The sequence below is a fragment of the Hevea brasiliensis genome, chromosome 3 (genome assembly GCF_030052815.1).
Source record: "Hevea brasiliensis isolate MT/VB/25A 57/8 chromosome 3, ASM3005281v1, whole genome shotgun sequence".
Lineage (NCBI taxonomy): Eukaryota > Viridiplantae > Streptophyta > Magnoliopsida > Malpighiales > Euphorbiaceae > Hevea > Hevea brasiliensis.
Window position 1 is genome coordinate 414,495 of NC_079495.1, and position 14,852 is coordinate 429,346.

The 14,852-nt window shown below is 30.4% G+C and overlaps 2 protein-coding genes across 3 annotated transcripts; both read left to right on the forward strand.

The window, feature by feature from the left end:
• The first annotated feature begins 2,341 nt into the window (after positions 1–2,341).
• Positions 2,342–5,868, forward strand: LOC110655000 (uncharacterized). Of its 2 annotated transcripts, none has more exons than XM_021811155.2 (4): positions 2,342–4,577; positions 4,650–4,773; positions 4,877–5,295; positions 5,419–5,868. In XM_021811155.2, the coding sequence occupies exons 1-4, from the start codon at positions 4,546–4,548 to the stop codon at positions 5,573–5,575; spliced, it is 732 nt and encodes a 243-aa protein (XP_021666847.2). In that variant the 5' UTR covers positions 2,342–4,545; the 3' UTR covers positions 5,576–5,868. The 2 variants fall into 2 exon arrangements, with proteins under 2 accessions (XP_021666847.2, XP_021666848.2); XM_021811156.2 differs by having other exon boundaries at positions 5,440–5,868.
• Positions 5,869–7,901: 2,033 nt separating this feature from the next.
• On the forward strand, positions 7,902–14,204 carry LOC110655002 (probable protein phosphatase 2C 38). Its single transcript, XM_021811158.2, has 4 exons — positions 7,902–8,291; positions 12,164–12,531; positions 12,635–12,871; positions 13,200–14,204. The coding sequence occupies exons 1-4, from the start codon at positions 8,012–8,014 to the stop codon at positions 13,476–13,478; spliced, it is 1,164 nt and encodes a 387-aa protein (XP_021666850.2). The 5' UTR covers positions 7,902–8,011; the 3' UTR covers positions 13,479–14,204.
• Positions 14,205–14,852: the final 648 nt, after the last annotated feature.

The following is a 14,852-nucleotide window of genomic DNA, read 5'->3' on the forward strand; positions in this document are numbered from 1 at the left end:
TTTACTATTTTAGTTCGATTCTAATTTTTCATAAAGAATCAAACCGAAACTGAATAGAAAACCAATTTTATAAATATGAGCTTTAAGATATATTATAGAATTTCAACAAAATTATATATTTTTATATACAATTAAGATTATATATATATATATATATATATATATATATATATATATATATATATATATATATATAAACTTATTTGTCCTTAATTATACATTTGTTAATATGTAAAATGATATTAATTTTTATTATTTAATTTATAAATACATTAAATCATTTTATAGTAATTTATTATATGACAAAATTAACTTTTAATCATGTAGTACACTTTCTAATTGAAAATTATATAATTAAAAATTACAAATAAGACGGTAGAAAATAGTTATTATTTATTAAGATATACGTTATAAAGTAACTTAAAATTACATTGATTATCTTATTTTTAATTTTAAAAAGTTTTAATAACAATCTATAAAATTTTTATAAATAATATCTACTATATTAAAATTAAATTTATTTTTAATATTTTTATTATTGTGGATCAAAATTTGAACAAATCAAAATTATATATTTTCCAACAAAGTTAAAAGTTCAATGATAGTATATGGAAATTTTCTATATGAATCCTCTCTCTCCTCTTCCTATTTATATATATCTATTTCATTTCATGTATTATTATTCTTTCTATCTGTTATGTTTAAAACTGTGTAATAACTATCTTTAATAATTTTTATCTTATAACTATCTTACAAATAGATGAATGATTGTTAAATTATAATTTTTTTTCGTTGATATGCTCTTATTTTATAATTTGAAATGCAAAAATATTATGTGATTTATTATAGATATTTGATTTTATTTTATATTTTCATGTGAGAATAGTTAGTTTGATTTTATGTTACTTTTATTGATATTTTATTTTAATATTAGTAATATTATTTTTATTAATATTTTAATTTTAAAAATATATATTTTTTTCAAATAAAATATAATAATATTTCAATTTTGAGTGTAGGAATCGAAATTGAAATCAAAATCATAAATAAAATTAGAAACAAAATTATAACCGAATTAAAATTGAAAATATTAAACAACTAAAAGAACTGAACTTTAATTTCAATTTTTATCTCTGCAGAAAACTAAATCGGAACTAAAACTGCATACTTAGGGATGGGAACGATTAGGGTACCCGCGAAATCGTCCTATATGAACCCGAATCCAAACCCGATTAATATTCTCAAAACTCGAATCCATCCTAAACCCGATTAAAATTTATTCTCAACTATCCGAACTCGTCCCAAACCCGATTATTATTACTCGAAAAATACCTGAACCAGTTTAATTTTATATATTTAATTAATAATCTATACAAAAAATTATTTTCATTAATAATTTATATTTTAAAAATTTAATAATTTTAAAAAATATTTTAATTTTATTTTATATAAAATAAAATATATAAAAATTTATAAATATTATTAAAAAATATATATTATATATTTAATTAAATATTTATATAAACGGATTAGGGTAATTGATACCCAACATATAAAATCCGAATCCTATCTAAACCCATCACGGATATTAAATTTTAAATTTAATTATACACTACTCAAATTTATTCTATTAAAATTTGATCGAATCAGATACTCATAAAAACTCGATCTGTTTGCGCATACTATTACCTGCAGATGATCATTGGAGGCCATATGAGAGTGAACTGGGCTTTTTGTATGGGTGGTCTGCGTTATTAGGTTCAGGTTGGAGACCATAAGTTAGGCTTCACAACTAACTTTGGCATCCAATGCCATCCGCTGATGCCAATATTTTCAAAATCAGTCTGGTAATTGAACTGGTACGGGAAAAGGTTAAAAGAGTTTAAGATTTAATCCACATCAAATTAGGGTTTGATAATTTAAGATTTATACATTCTTCACAGTTTTGGTTTGGAGAGATCTTCAGTACAGGCTCATTGGTATTTTTACTAAATTATAATATATATAATATTTTTAAAAGTATTCTAAAATTTTTAATTGAAATTTTAAATTTTGATCTATTAAAATTTTATGGCATAGTAAATATAGAAAATTTTATATATTTATGAAATATATATATATATATATATATATATATAATTTTGGCCAAAAATAATAAAAAAAAAAAAAAGCAGAAGATGGCTTCATGAAATTGAAATTTTCAATTTTATTTTAAAAGAAAAAGATAATTGATAATGTAGAGAAGACAACGAAAGCTGGCTCCACCCAGAATGGAATTGTAGCCCTACAATTAAACATGAAAAGAATGTATAAATGTACAACTGGAAATTAATGGTGGAGAGTTTTGATTGATAAAAATTTAACAATTTTATGGACCAGGGAGGCGACTGGCGGTGGACCAGCTTTAGCAATAGACTTCCCCAAGATGTTATTTGTCATATTGCAGCAGGTCTGCCACCGTTTAATTGTTTTGACGAAGATGCTATTTTCTGGGCACCTTCTTCTTTAGGTCGTTTTTCCTTCAAAACTGCGTATCTTCATTTGTTTCACGGAAATGGTAATATCTCTTCCCCAATTTGGGGAAAATTTGGAGGTGGATTAGGCCCCAAAGGGCAAGGATGTTCTATGGCTGATTCTGAATAATGGTTTGTTAACCAATTTGGAGAAATGCAGAAGGCATTTTGGGTGTTTCCTTTTATGTTCTTTGTGTTCTGCTGATGTTGAGTCTCTTGGATTTGAAGGAAGAAAAAACTAAGAAAGTTAAGAGAGATTTATATTAGAACAAGTAGAAGAGAAGAAAACACAATTTCATTACTAAAACAGAGGATTTACATACATACATTCGAAGATTTTTTCTTTATTTTCTTTCTCATTTTGTTAGTTCTCTCAAAACTCTTCTTTAACTCTCTGCACTCTCTCCTTCTTCCAGCAGCAACCTCTTCCTTTTTATAGGAAAATATTGCTTTCTTTTCTAAACTAATGCCATACTTACACCATGCATATGTATGACTCTTTTCTTTACTTGTACACATCTTGAGGGATTGTCCAATGACTGCGAATGTCTGGCGGAGACTCCGGCCGCCCATGAATTGGGATTTCTTTTGTGGTCCAAGTTTATCTGTTGAGGATTGGATTTCTTCTAATTTGAGCAATTTCGTTCTGTTTGTCCAACGATTGCCATAGAATCTCTTAATAGGTGTAGGCTGGTGGCACTTGTGGCATTCTCGAAATGATTTTATGTTTAATAATAAATTTCTGGGAGTAGATGGTTTGGTGAATGAGATCCTTCTTATTGCGACCTTTTAAAATAGCTTTTAACAAAGTTTCAGTTAATTTGTTCGGTTGTCCTCGAGAACCTCTCTCTGTTAGTTGGAAGCTCCCACCAGCTCATTTCTTTAAGATCAACACAAATGGATATTTTCATAATTTTTCTGGGCAGGCGTTTGGTGGATTCGAAATTGGTCGGCAATTGGGTCAGCGGTTTTGTTTCTAACTTGGATAAATGCTAGATTGTCAAAGCTGAGCTATGGGCAATGTTTCATGGATTGCAGTTAGCCGAAGGCTTGGGAATTTCTAATATAATTGCTGAATGTGATAAACTTGTGTGTAGTCAATATGCTTTCTGGTTCGATTAGTCCCATTGGCATTGGCAATTGTGTATCTTTAGTTAAATCCATTCAGCTGCTTTTGCAAAGTTTCTCTCAAGCTCGGGTTCTGCACGTGTACAGGGAGGGTAATTTTGCTGCAGATTGGCTACATACTTCAGCTGCTTCTTATCTTTTGGGTTTTCATGTTCTTAGTGACCAACCTGTTGGCCTTGTTTCTTGGCTTTCCCACTGTTTCTATTCTAGTCTGTATTTAAAAAAAAAGTTTCAAGTGCTAATAACTAGTTTCTTTTCTTTGAGTCTAATGCAAGCTGCTTCTTTACTTTCAATATCACAAATACACAATCCATTAACTGCAAAACAAACCACATTTTAAAAAGAAGGATACAGTGGAAGAAGAAGACGATTTGGGGTCAGACCTCATGTGAAAAACAAGCTCCAATCAAAATAAGTGTTCTTGTGATATCTTTCAATTTCAAAACTTGAATGTACTCTCACATTGGTCACCTTCTTTTGTGTCGTTGCCCAATGCCCACCAATATAAACGCAACTTGCATTCTACTTACATTGAAGATTAGATTTCATTTATGCTTAAAAAAAAATGTTGAATCTAAAACAATCGCATTGGTTTGTTCAGTGTAGAGTCACCAAAAAGAATTATTGTTTTCTTTATATTAAATAAAGTTGTTAGAATAATAAATATTTTTATATAAAAGTAAGAAGCCATGATTTACATTGATGTCCTACAATCTTGTATTTGCAGCAACTTAATTATTCACTTGTCCCTTCTTTTTTCTTCATAAAAATTGTACAATTTTAGGCTCTAAAAATCAGAAACAGTGGTAAGGTGGAGATGGCTCTTCTCTTCTCTTTCTTTCTCCTGTAGTTTTGGCCCTTGCTTAGGATTAAACTCATTAAGCTGCTACCAGAGGAAAAGAAAATGACTGCTGCAAAGGAAGACAAAAGATTGAGGTGGGTTCATGCTAAATCTCTCTTCTTCTTCTTCTTCTCGTTTCTCACATTGTGATATGGGCCATCTCTCAGTGAAAAGAAGAAAATGGAAGTAGAGGATAGCTTGAGGACTTTAGAATGTCTAAGAGGAAGATTGCTTGCAGAGAGACAAGCTTCAAGGGTTGCTAAAGAGGAAGCACAGCTCATGGGTAATAAGGTCTGCTCTTTTCCTTTGTTGGGTACTTATTGATCCATGTTACCGCATGAAGTATATTATCTACAGGGTACTCATTCTGATATCTCTGGTTTCTTTATTACAGTTGATAGAGCTGGAGAACAAACTCAGAGAAGAGACCAAACTGAGGCAAAAAGCTGAAAAGAAGCTTAAATTTTTGAAGAAGAAGCTCGAGTCCCTGAAAATTTCTCCCGCATTAGAGGAATTAGATCAGTCAGATTCATATGAGAATTGTGGGTCTTCTTGCACATCATCTGCTACTACTTCAGGCCCCAAAGACCAAGAATCCGTGACAAAGGCCCAAGACTTTGAAGATATGAAGGAGAATGTCCAAGACACAGCTGCATCTATTCAAAATCATTCTAGTCTTCCCACTGAAAGCAGTTCAAGCACTCGAGATACTTTAGATACCAACTATGATTCTAACCTCAAAGATTCTCTGCTACCCAAATCTAGATACCAGTGCACTCCAAGTTGTCAAGATTCAAAGGCAGAAACTCAGAGGTAAAGCAATGTCCTTTTTTATTTATATTTTCTTAAAATGTCCTTATGTATACTAACTCATATTTGCATGATGGGATTTGTTTAAGCTAAGTATTGATGAATTCTGATTATGTATGGTAATAGTAATAATAATAATGCATTCAGCTATTCAAAGTTAGAAGCTCCTATGGAGAGTAATGAAAGAAGAAGTGAGAGTGATAATGAGGACTATGTGGATAACTCATTGGCATTAGTTCCTGTGGCTTTTGAGTACTATGGCAGAACCCACCAAGATCAGTGAGTTGAAGGTAGTGAACAAAAGCATTAGTGAAGTGCAAGAGAAAATATACAAAGCTCAATGGACAGAAGAAACATGATTAGAGTTGGGCCAATTTGAATGATGCATGTGTGTTAATAGTAATGATGTTAGTTATATAAAACACATAGAGCAGAAAGGGACACTAGGGTAATGATCCTTAATTAATGCTCTTTTTGCTCTGAAAGAAAATGGCCAAAACAAAGATTAGGGGCCGAGTGCTGGCCAAATTTACTATTGCATTTAATGGAGACCGTAAAGCTATGTAATTGTGAGCATGTAAATTCTTGGACATTTTCTGTCAAGATCAGGATGCTTTAATCTGGGTCCCAACTCTGTTCCTACTTTTTGATTGACTTAAAAAAAAAAAAAATTTGATTGAATCTTTATGGTCGAGTGCAGTCAGTTGACTGAGCACCTTCGTTTTTTTTTTTCTTCCCCCTTGAATATACATATTAATGATGCCCACAGTACAAGGCCCTTGTTCTATTCATTTGGGCTGAAACCAAATCAAACCAGATGGCCATGAATAACAGGTCGTGGGTTATGGATTGGAACCTGGGAGGCTCTGTCCATCCAGAAGCTGTTTATCATGGGAACATTTTTTGCCGTTAAATTGACTGAGGTAAACCACCGGTAATAATAGATGAATTTTAATTCAATGATATTATATTTATTCCTTTAAAAACTATAAGATCCAATAACAGAAAAACCTTTAAAACAAGTATAGGTGTTTATTTCTTATGCTTCAGAAGCAGTGGAGAGCTCGGTCCACAACTAAACCTTCAACATTTGTTTTTGTTTACTCAAAAGACGCAAGTATTGCCTACTTATTAAGCTCCCAATGCTCCTTACAAAATGAAAAAGGGAGAAAAATCAAAGCATTAATCTTGTTCCTCCCATTTCAACGAGATATGTGTGAATCTTAATTACTTAAAATACGTATGGAAGTCATAAAATTAAAGAATTATATAGGATATATTCTAAAAAAATCCCAAATCACCAGTATATATGCACGTGCACATACATGTATCATACAAGCCTCTCCATATAATATAGCGTTGCCCCATTGCCTGCTGATGATATCCATTGACTGAGAATATCAGGCAGCACGAACTGACATCCATTGTCTTCTTGTAACCATCCAATAAATTATACGTTAGTTTACGCCATTCGGTGGGTGGTGGTGGTGGGGGGGTTGTATTTTGATGGTGGGTTGTGGCAGATGACATATGAAATGAGCCTATTTTTACTGACAAGGAAGTTTCCCAGTTGCAGACCAAGTTGGTGGAATCATATGCATTAGCTGTTTGGTGATGTTCTAGTGCATGTACCTCTCTTCAGTTTCTCTGCTGTACCCTGTTTGTCTATCCTGGCCCTGTTATGGAGATTAGACCCATTGATCTTTTTTTTTTCCCCTTTTCCTTTTCTCTTTTCCCTGTAATAATGATGAAGGAAAGGAAGACCCATCCATCTTTGTTCCATGCAACAAGAACGTACAAAAATGTGGGACAATATGGATCCTGCTTCGAGGTACCTAGCTACTTAGAACACGCATGCATAAGCAAGTTTTTGGTTTTTCATCTGGCTTTAATTCCGACTTGAACTCGAGACATCGTAACATAATTATAAAAATTACTCCATTGAGTAAAACTTATTAATGTATACACTATAATTTTAACGATGAGGGTTTCTTTGGTTTTATTAATTTTTCCAAGTGCATGTGCTTACTTAGAATTCATATTTTACAACCGTCTGACGACTGAGGATGCAATCTATCCTAAAGCCAAGAAATGGATTATGATTTAACTTCTTTTTTTTTTTTTTCAATGCAATTGAAGAAGAGAAGGGAAGCCATAGAAACCCCACTAGGCCACAGAAACTTAAAACACAGAAGACAAAGCAACATGAGAACAACAATGTCAAGCATTTTAATTTAAAATCTCTTTATTTTCCAATCCTTGGATCTCATCAGAAATAAAGATCTTGTACCTAAAAACTCCAAAGCCTTCTCTTATCCATTCCTCCCATTTATCTCTCTGATCTCAGACCAGACTCTGCCAATACCAAATCCATGTTTTCTTCTATATGTTTTTTTGAAATATGGCACACATGGAAGGACCAAACGTGCACTAACCAGATTCAAGGTGCATAGCACTTTCTCTAAACTCACATAAAAGCCATTGCCTTCTTGTCTCAATGTCCACTTATCAGTTCACTTAGCCCATACGCTTTTGGTCTTTATTTATGAATTGTACTTATTGACGCTGTCCGGTTTAAATGACTATATAGCTTCACTTTTCAATTCATTGTTTTCTTAGATTGGCTTCTATGAACATATCCATTGCTGGGTCTTTTGCATAAATATAAATATATACGTTGTATCCTAATCTTGTAGTCATCGGTTGCGATCTCTTAAAAATGGTTAAACCGTGTTGGAGACCTCGTGTTGACGATGATGCCAGCGGAAAGGTTGATGGATTGGTGTGGTACAAGGACTTGGGGAACCATCTTTATGGAAAGTTCTCAATGGCTGTTATTCAAGCCAACAATTTATTGGAGGACCAAAGCCAGCTTGAATCAGGGCCTTTGAGCTCTTGCAATTCAGGTCCTCAGGGAACTTTCATTGGGGTATATGATGGACATGCTGGAATTGAGGCTTCAAGGTTTATCAGTCACAATCTTTTCTCCAATTTCAAGGGTATGTTTCAGCCTTAATTGTTCTGATAATGTTACTGGTAAAGCTAGTTCTGTTGTCTGATCTGTTCAAAATCAGTTAATAGTGTTGACATAATATTTTGTCCGACCGAAAATAATTTTTTAAAAAAATAAAAATAAAATAAAATAGAAAAGTAAAGAAAAAACAATCAATCTATTAATTGACATTTTTTATTTCAATCTTTCCTTTTTTTATTTTATTTTCTTTTTTTAGTTTTGGTTCTCAAATAGTAATTTTATTTTTATTATTTAATTAAAAGTGCAAATTAAAAGGTTTGTTTGAATTCAATTTTGATTTTAATTTCAATCTTGAAATTCATTTTACATTTTCAATTTATCCTAAATTTTATTTATTTATTATAGGGAAAAGAAATATTCTATTGGGTTTTAATTTGTTGACATTAAATTTTAGTTATACAATTTTGTTTTGAAGAAACAAAAGAAAATAAAATCAATTAATGATGAATTAATTTTATTAAATTTCCTAAACTTTTTATCTACCTGTATAAGGAAACTCTTCATTTTTCCTTTGATTGCTCTCTTGAAAACAACTTAGCTCCATGTGAAAAGAGAAACATTTTCACTCCCTTTGACTCTCTCGAAAAAACAGAAGCTTCTCTTTAAAATGGGAGAACGAATCATCTCCAAAAAAAAAAATGTTGTCTCCTCCAAGATTTCATTCTTGCATCAGCTTTCTTCTGTCCAATTCTCAGTTTTGCTCCAAAGATTAAGGTCTCTTTCTTGATCTCAAACAACTCTATTAGATTAATTTTCATTCAATTTTAATGGGTTTTGTTAAAATAAATAAATTTATGGCTTTAATAAGATGATATTTGAAATTTGTAGCTTTAAAATTCAGGTTGTTTTAGTTGTTGAGTTGATTTCTTTTTACTTTGATAGTGATTGAGAAAATGAAACATTGATTGTTATTTATTGGTAATCAATTATAATGCTGGGTAAATTGAAAATGTACTTTGCTAAATGATTTATTGATATATGAATTGACTATTCAATTTTCTATGAGTTTAAAAATTATCTATCATGTTGAAATGAAATGTACGTGTTCGGATTATGTGTAATTTACAGAGTGTGAAAAACTTGTTAATTCATTTTAGATCTCATCAATTAATTTTTATTTATTTACTTTTATTATTTTTTTTTCTTTTCTTTTTTGTTGAGTCCAAATATAAGGCTCTTTTACATCCGGGTTATGGTTTGGATAGATAATTTATTTAAAAAAATAGTAAGAGTTCCATTGTAAATACTAAAAATAAATATTAAATAAATGAAATTAAAATTAATTAAAATTTTAAATTTACTAATATTTTCATCATAAATCTTGAAAAACAAAGTAAATAAACAAATTAAATTAAAGTAAAATTTAAATATCGGAGGTCTAATGATAATTTCATCTTATACCCTGTTTGTCATGAATTTAAAATTAATTATTCTAGGTTTATTGATAAGTGCATCTTAGACTTTGTAATTAAAAATATTAATTAAAAGATTGATTGGAATTTATTGATAATTTGATTATAAATCCTAAAAACAAAAAAATAAAATAAAAATGAGCAAATTGGATTAATGGAACAAGATCTTCGGTCTAATGATAATTGTATCATAGACCTCACAAAATCATATTAATTTATTAGGCTTATTGATAATTTTATCATAAATTCTAAAGATAAAAATCTAAATTAAAACTTTGGGGTTTAATTGTAATTTCACTACTTTAAATCCTATTTAAAAAAATTATAATTAATGTTTTAGGTTTAATGGTAATGTTACCCTATACCTATTAAAATAAAATAATTAATCTAAATTGTGAGTTTTAATGGGAAATTCTTCTTAAGCCCTATTAAAGTCCAATGGAAATGAATTAATTAAATCTTTGAGTTTATTGATAATTTCATCGTAGACCTTAATTAGTATTTGATGGTAATTTCAACTTAAACATATTTTTAAAAAGAAATCAATCGTTAATTAAAATTTGTTGGGTTGGTTGATAGTTTCATCACCTAAATATAAGATATAATCTTGAACTCCATAACAATAAACTAAAATAAAAAATTAAAAATAATTGGAGGTCTAATGATAGTTTCATTTTAGACCTTATTAATTACAAAATTAGAAATAAATATTTTAAGTCTAATGATAATTGTATCTTAAACCTCATGATTTTAAAATCTCAGGGTTGTTAGGATTTAATGATAATTTCATTTTAAATCCTACGAATTTAAAAATGAAGCATATAAAATTTGTTAGGGTTTAGTGATAACTTTATTTTAAATCCTATAAGTCAAATAGTTAAGACTTTTTTAGAGTTTAATGATAATTTCATCTTAAACTCTATAAATCAAATAAAATTAAAATAATAAAATCTTTGAGAAATTTAATGATAATTTCATCTTAAATCCCATAAAATGAAATAAAATGAAAATTTTAGGTTCGATGATAATTGCATCTTGAACCTAAAATTAATAAGTAATAGTTTATTAGGTGTGATGATAATACCCAATAAATCAAAATAATTAAAAGTAGCGATAGATGTAATAGATAACATTATTCTTGTGATATGAATTATTTGGCTGATTGAGAGCTGCAAATAGAAAGAAAATTTGACTTTGGGGGCATCTTGTTAAATCTTTCGATCAACTTGTAAGTAACATATGTGTTCAATTTATAAATTACATTTCATTAATAATTAAGCGCACCACACACATAACACCATCAGTTATTTAGACACCGATGATGGGATCAATAATGAAGAGTTGAAAGTTTTCACAATCTATTGGAATTCCTAAGAACTAAATGACACATTTCTTGGTATTAAAGTTTTAATTAAGAAAAAAGGAGGAAATTAATAAAATGTTAAGTAGGCATCACTTGCATCACATCTATGTTTGACTCCTTTTAACAATATTTATATTTAATAAAATAACTGAAACTTTTTAAAATAAAACTAAAATTTAATTTCTTAAAAATAATTGGCTTCTATTTTTTTAATAATGTGAATTAAAAAAAAATAAAATTAAAAATCTTAAAACCAATTATCTATTTTAAAATCCATTTTCAATTTCAAACATATTTTAATTTTCAAGTTAATCTAATTTCTAAAAATTTTAATTTATAAGTCAATTTTTTAAGATAATTTCATTTTAGGCAAGATTTTATTTCAACAAATTTAATTTTTAAAGCCCAATTTAATTTTCAAACCAAATTTAATTTTCAAATAAAATTTCATTAGATTATTCGTCAAATTTAGAAATTTAGAAGCCTCTTTAAAATAAAAAGTTTTTAAAAATAAACATAAAACAAAAATCAAATTAAGTCAAAATTCATTTTTAGGGTCGCTTGACTTACTTGTGTATTTGACTTACCCTAATAGTGAGATATTTAAGCGTTTCTACATTTATATATCCTATCAAATGCAAGGAACCAATATTAAGCTCTATTTCAAATTATTGACATTAATTCATTTGAGCACATCCTTAAATTCATCCATCTCTTAGGGGTGCTTAACACCTTCCCCCACACGTATAAAGACCCCGAACCTTGAATCTCTGGAATAGAAGAAGTTTCGAAAATATAATAAAAGGTTTTCTCTATTTTTCCTGCAAAAATTAGAATGGCGACTTCTTACATTTTCACACTTCAGTGTGAATTGCCTGACAACCGCAAAACACGTTGCGACAAATAGCAATAAAAAGATCCTATGCACTCAGTCGCTTGAGTTTAGATGGTTCTCATGTACAAGTGCAGGCATTGTTTCCAAATTCTAAGAGCTTGCGTATCTATTCAGGATGTAACTTTACCATCAGAAAGCTAAATCCTTGCAGTTACTTTATGATGCAGCATTGGTGTCTAAGCAGCAGGACGTATCAGGAAACGTTATTAAGAGAGCTTTTTCAGCAACAGAAGAGGACTTTGTTTCTCTTGTGAGAAAACAGTGGCTCAATAGACCCCAAATAGCATCGGTAGGATCTTGCTGTTTAGTGGGAGTTGTATGCTATGGACAGTTGTATATTGCGAATGCTGCAGACTCTCGGGCAGTCTTGGGGAGAGCAGAAACAGGAAAACTGAGAGTTAAAGCCATGCAATTATCTAGGGAGCACAATGCAAATATAGAATCTGTTAGAAATGAACTTCGATCTTTACATCCTGATGATTCCCAGATTGTTGTCTTGAAGCACAAAGTGTGGTGTGTCAAAGGCATCATACAGGTAATTTCCATTCCTAGAGCACAAAAACTATCTGTATACCATAAATGTTGTTTGTACTAAATTGATCAACCATTTTGGATTTCTTGATGAGTTATCATTGCAGGTTTCAAGATCCATTGGGGATGCCTATCTTAAAAGGGCAGAATTCAACAAAGATCCTCTACAGTCCAAGTACAGATCGGCTGAACCATTCCACAAGCCAATCCTCAGTTCAGAGCCATCAATCTTAGTCCATAAACTCCAATCAGAAGATCAGTTCCTCATATTTGCTTCTGATGGTTTATGGGAGCATCTTAGCAACCAAGAGGCTGTTGAAATTGTGCAAAATTTCCCTCGCCATGTAAGTTCAATCCTCACTTCCATGTTTTGCAAAATAGATTTTATTACCTTAACCACTGTTGCGTGAATATTATTATAGTACATATACAACACTACCCAGATTATTAGCATCAATTGTAATCACCTCAAGATCTCCACTACCATGGATTTTTCTTTGCTGGTTTTTATGGCTAAACGACGTTAGTTTTTATCCTGCAAGAAAAATCTGAAATTAACTAATCCATTATAATACAAATAATGGTATGGCTTCGGGAAAGAGAAAAAAAAAATAGTATGGAGCATATGTTGCCTCAAACCATTAACCAAAGCATGTTTTGATTTCAATGCAGGGAATAACCAAAAGACTCGCTAAAGCTGCACTTAAGGAAGCAGCCAAAAAAAGGGAAATGAGGTATTCAGATTTGGAAAAAATTAAACCAGGGTTGAGAAGACATTTTCATGATGATATCACAGTCGTGGTTGTGTTCGTAGATTCTCACATAATCAACAGAAGCTTGTCTAATAGTTATCCATTTTCAATTCGAAGAGGGGTCCCCAGCCCAACTGAGTTACAGTCAGCAAGATTCAGTGCATTACCTAGAACTACAATTGCTAAAATGTTCACTTAACAAAGATTGATTTTCTTTGAGCTTTACCTGAAACTCCATTTAGAGAGCCAAGATTGGCTCTGGTTGATTTGGGCGCAGAAAATTGGATGTGAAAACAAAGTTAAAATACATGTTATTGTATAGATATTAAACCGAGCAACCAGTAGTAGCTTGTTTACCGTACCAATCAAAATTGTTGATGTCAAGTAGAAATAATCGATCATATATGCTTCATTGATGTAAAGATTGGTGCAGTATTGCAGTCTTTAGAACTAAAAGTTAACCAAATTGCTGATCTACTGCTTCAACAATGGCAGAGCCTACAAATGCCTTTCTCTGCCGGATTTTCAAATAATCTCCCATAACTACAGGAATGGTCCTCCATGAACCGTGATTCAAGGATTTGGCCAGTAAAACAAAGCTTGAGTTTCCTCAACAGCAAACTGGTGACTAATGCACATTAGACCATACAAAACAAAGCTGAGTTCCTACATTTTCATCCCAAACACAGCACCCAACTTTTGGGAAGACTTGATTTTTTTCCCCCATTTTCTATAACCCATATTGTTATTTTTCACCTTTACATTGTAATTGCTTCAATCTTCAATGATGGCATGCTGATAGTTTTGTAATCATGTGAAGTGCAAAACAAAGATTGCATTAACAAATGCTCATAACATTTTTCATGACTCGCAAGCCTCTGCGCTGTATCCAATCCCACCCTAATGATAAAAGTAAAATCAAGTGTTTTCATAACCATACCCACCCTGAAACCCACCCATCTGATTGCTTATATAATGCAGAACGCAGATCAATACATTTATAAACCATATAAATAAACTAGAAAATTATCCGAACTAATACGAGTAACTATTAATAATTTTAATTTATATATTTTTTAATTTAAATATATAAAATAATATAATATCTTTATTTTTATTTTTTTAAAACTTTTTAATAAAAATTTCATAATATAAATAATTAAAATATATCTATATATAATATAATATATTTAATAAGTATAAATACATAAATATATTTAATTAATATATATTAATATATTACAACTTACCTTATAATAATGACTACGTATTATAATATTAAAAGGATAACTATTAAATAAATTACAACTTACATAGATAATACCTAAAATGTTACAAAAGAAAATGCCACGTGACAATGCTGATATAATATATTTAACATGAACTTTTGAAATAAACCATCACAAAACAACTATAAGATCGAATAGCATTGCCTAACTGTAACTACAAAAGCTTTTTTTTTTTGTCAAACACACCATTTAATGACAAGAATTGATGACCATTAAAATTATAGCAATTTTAATGAAGTGCTCATTCCCCATATTCCTCGTACTCCCACATACTCCACAACCTC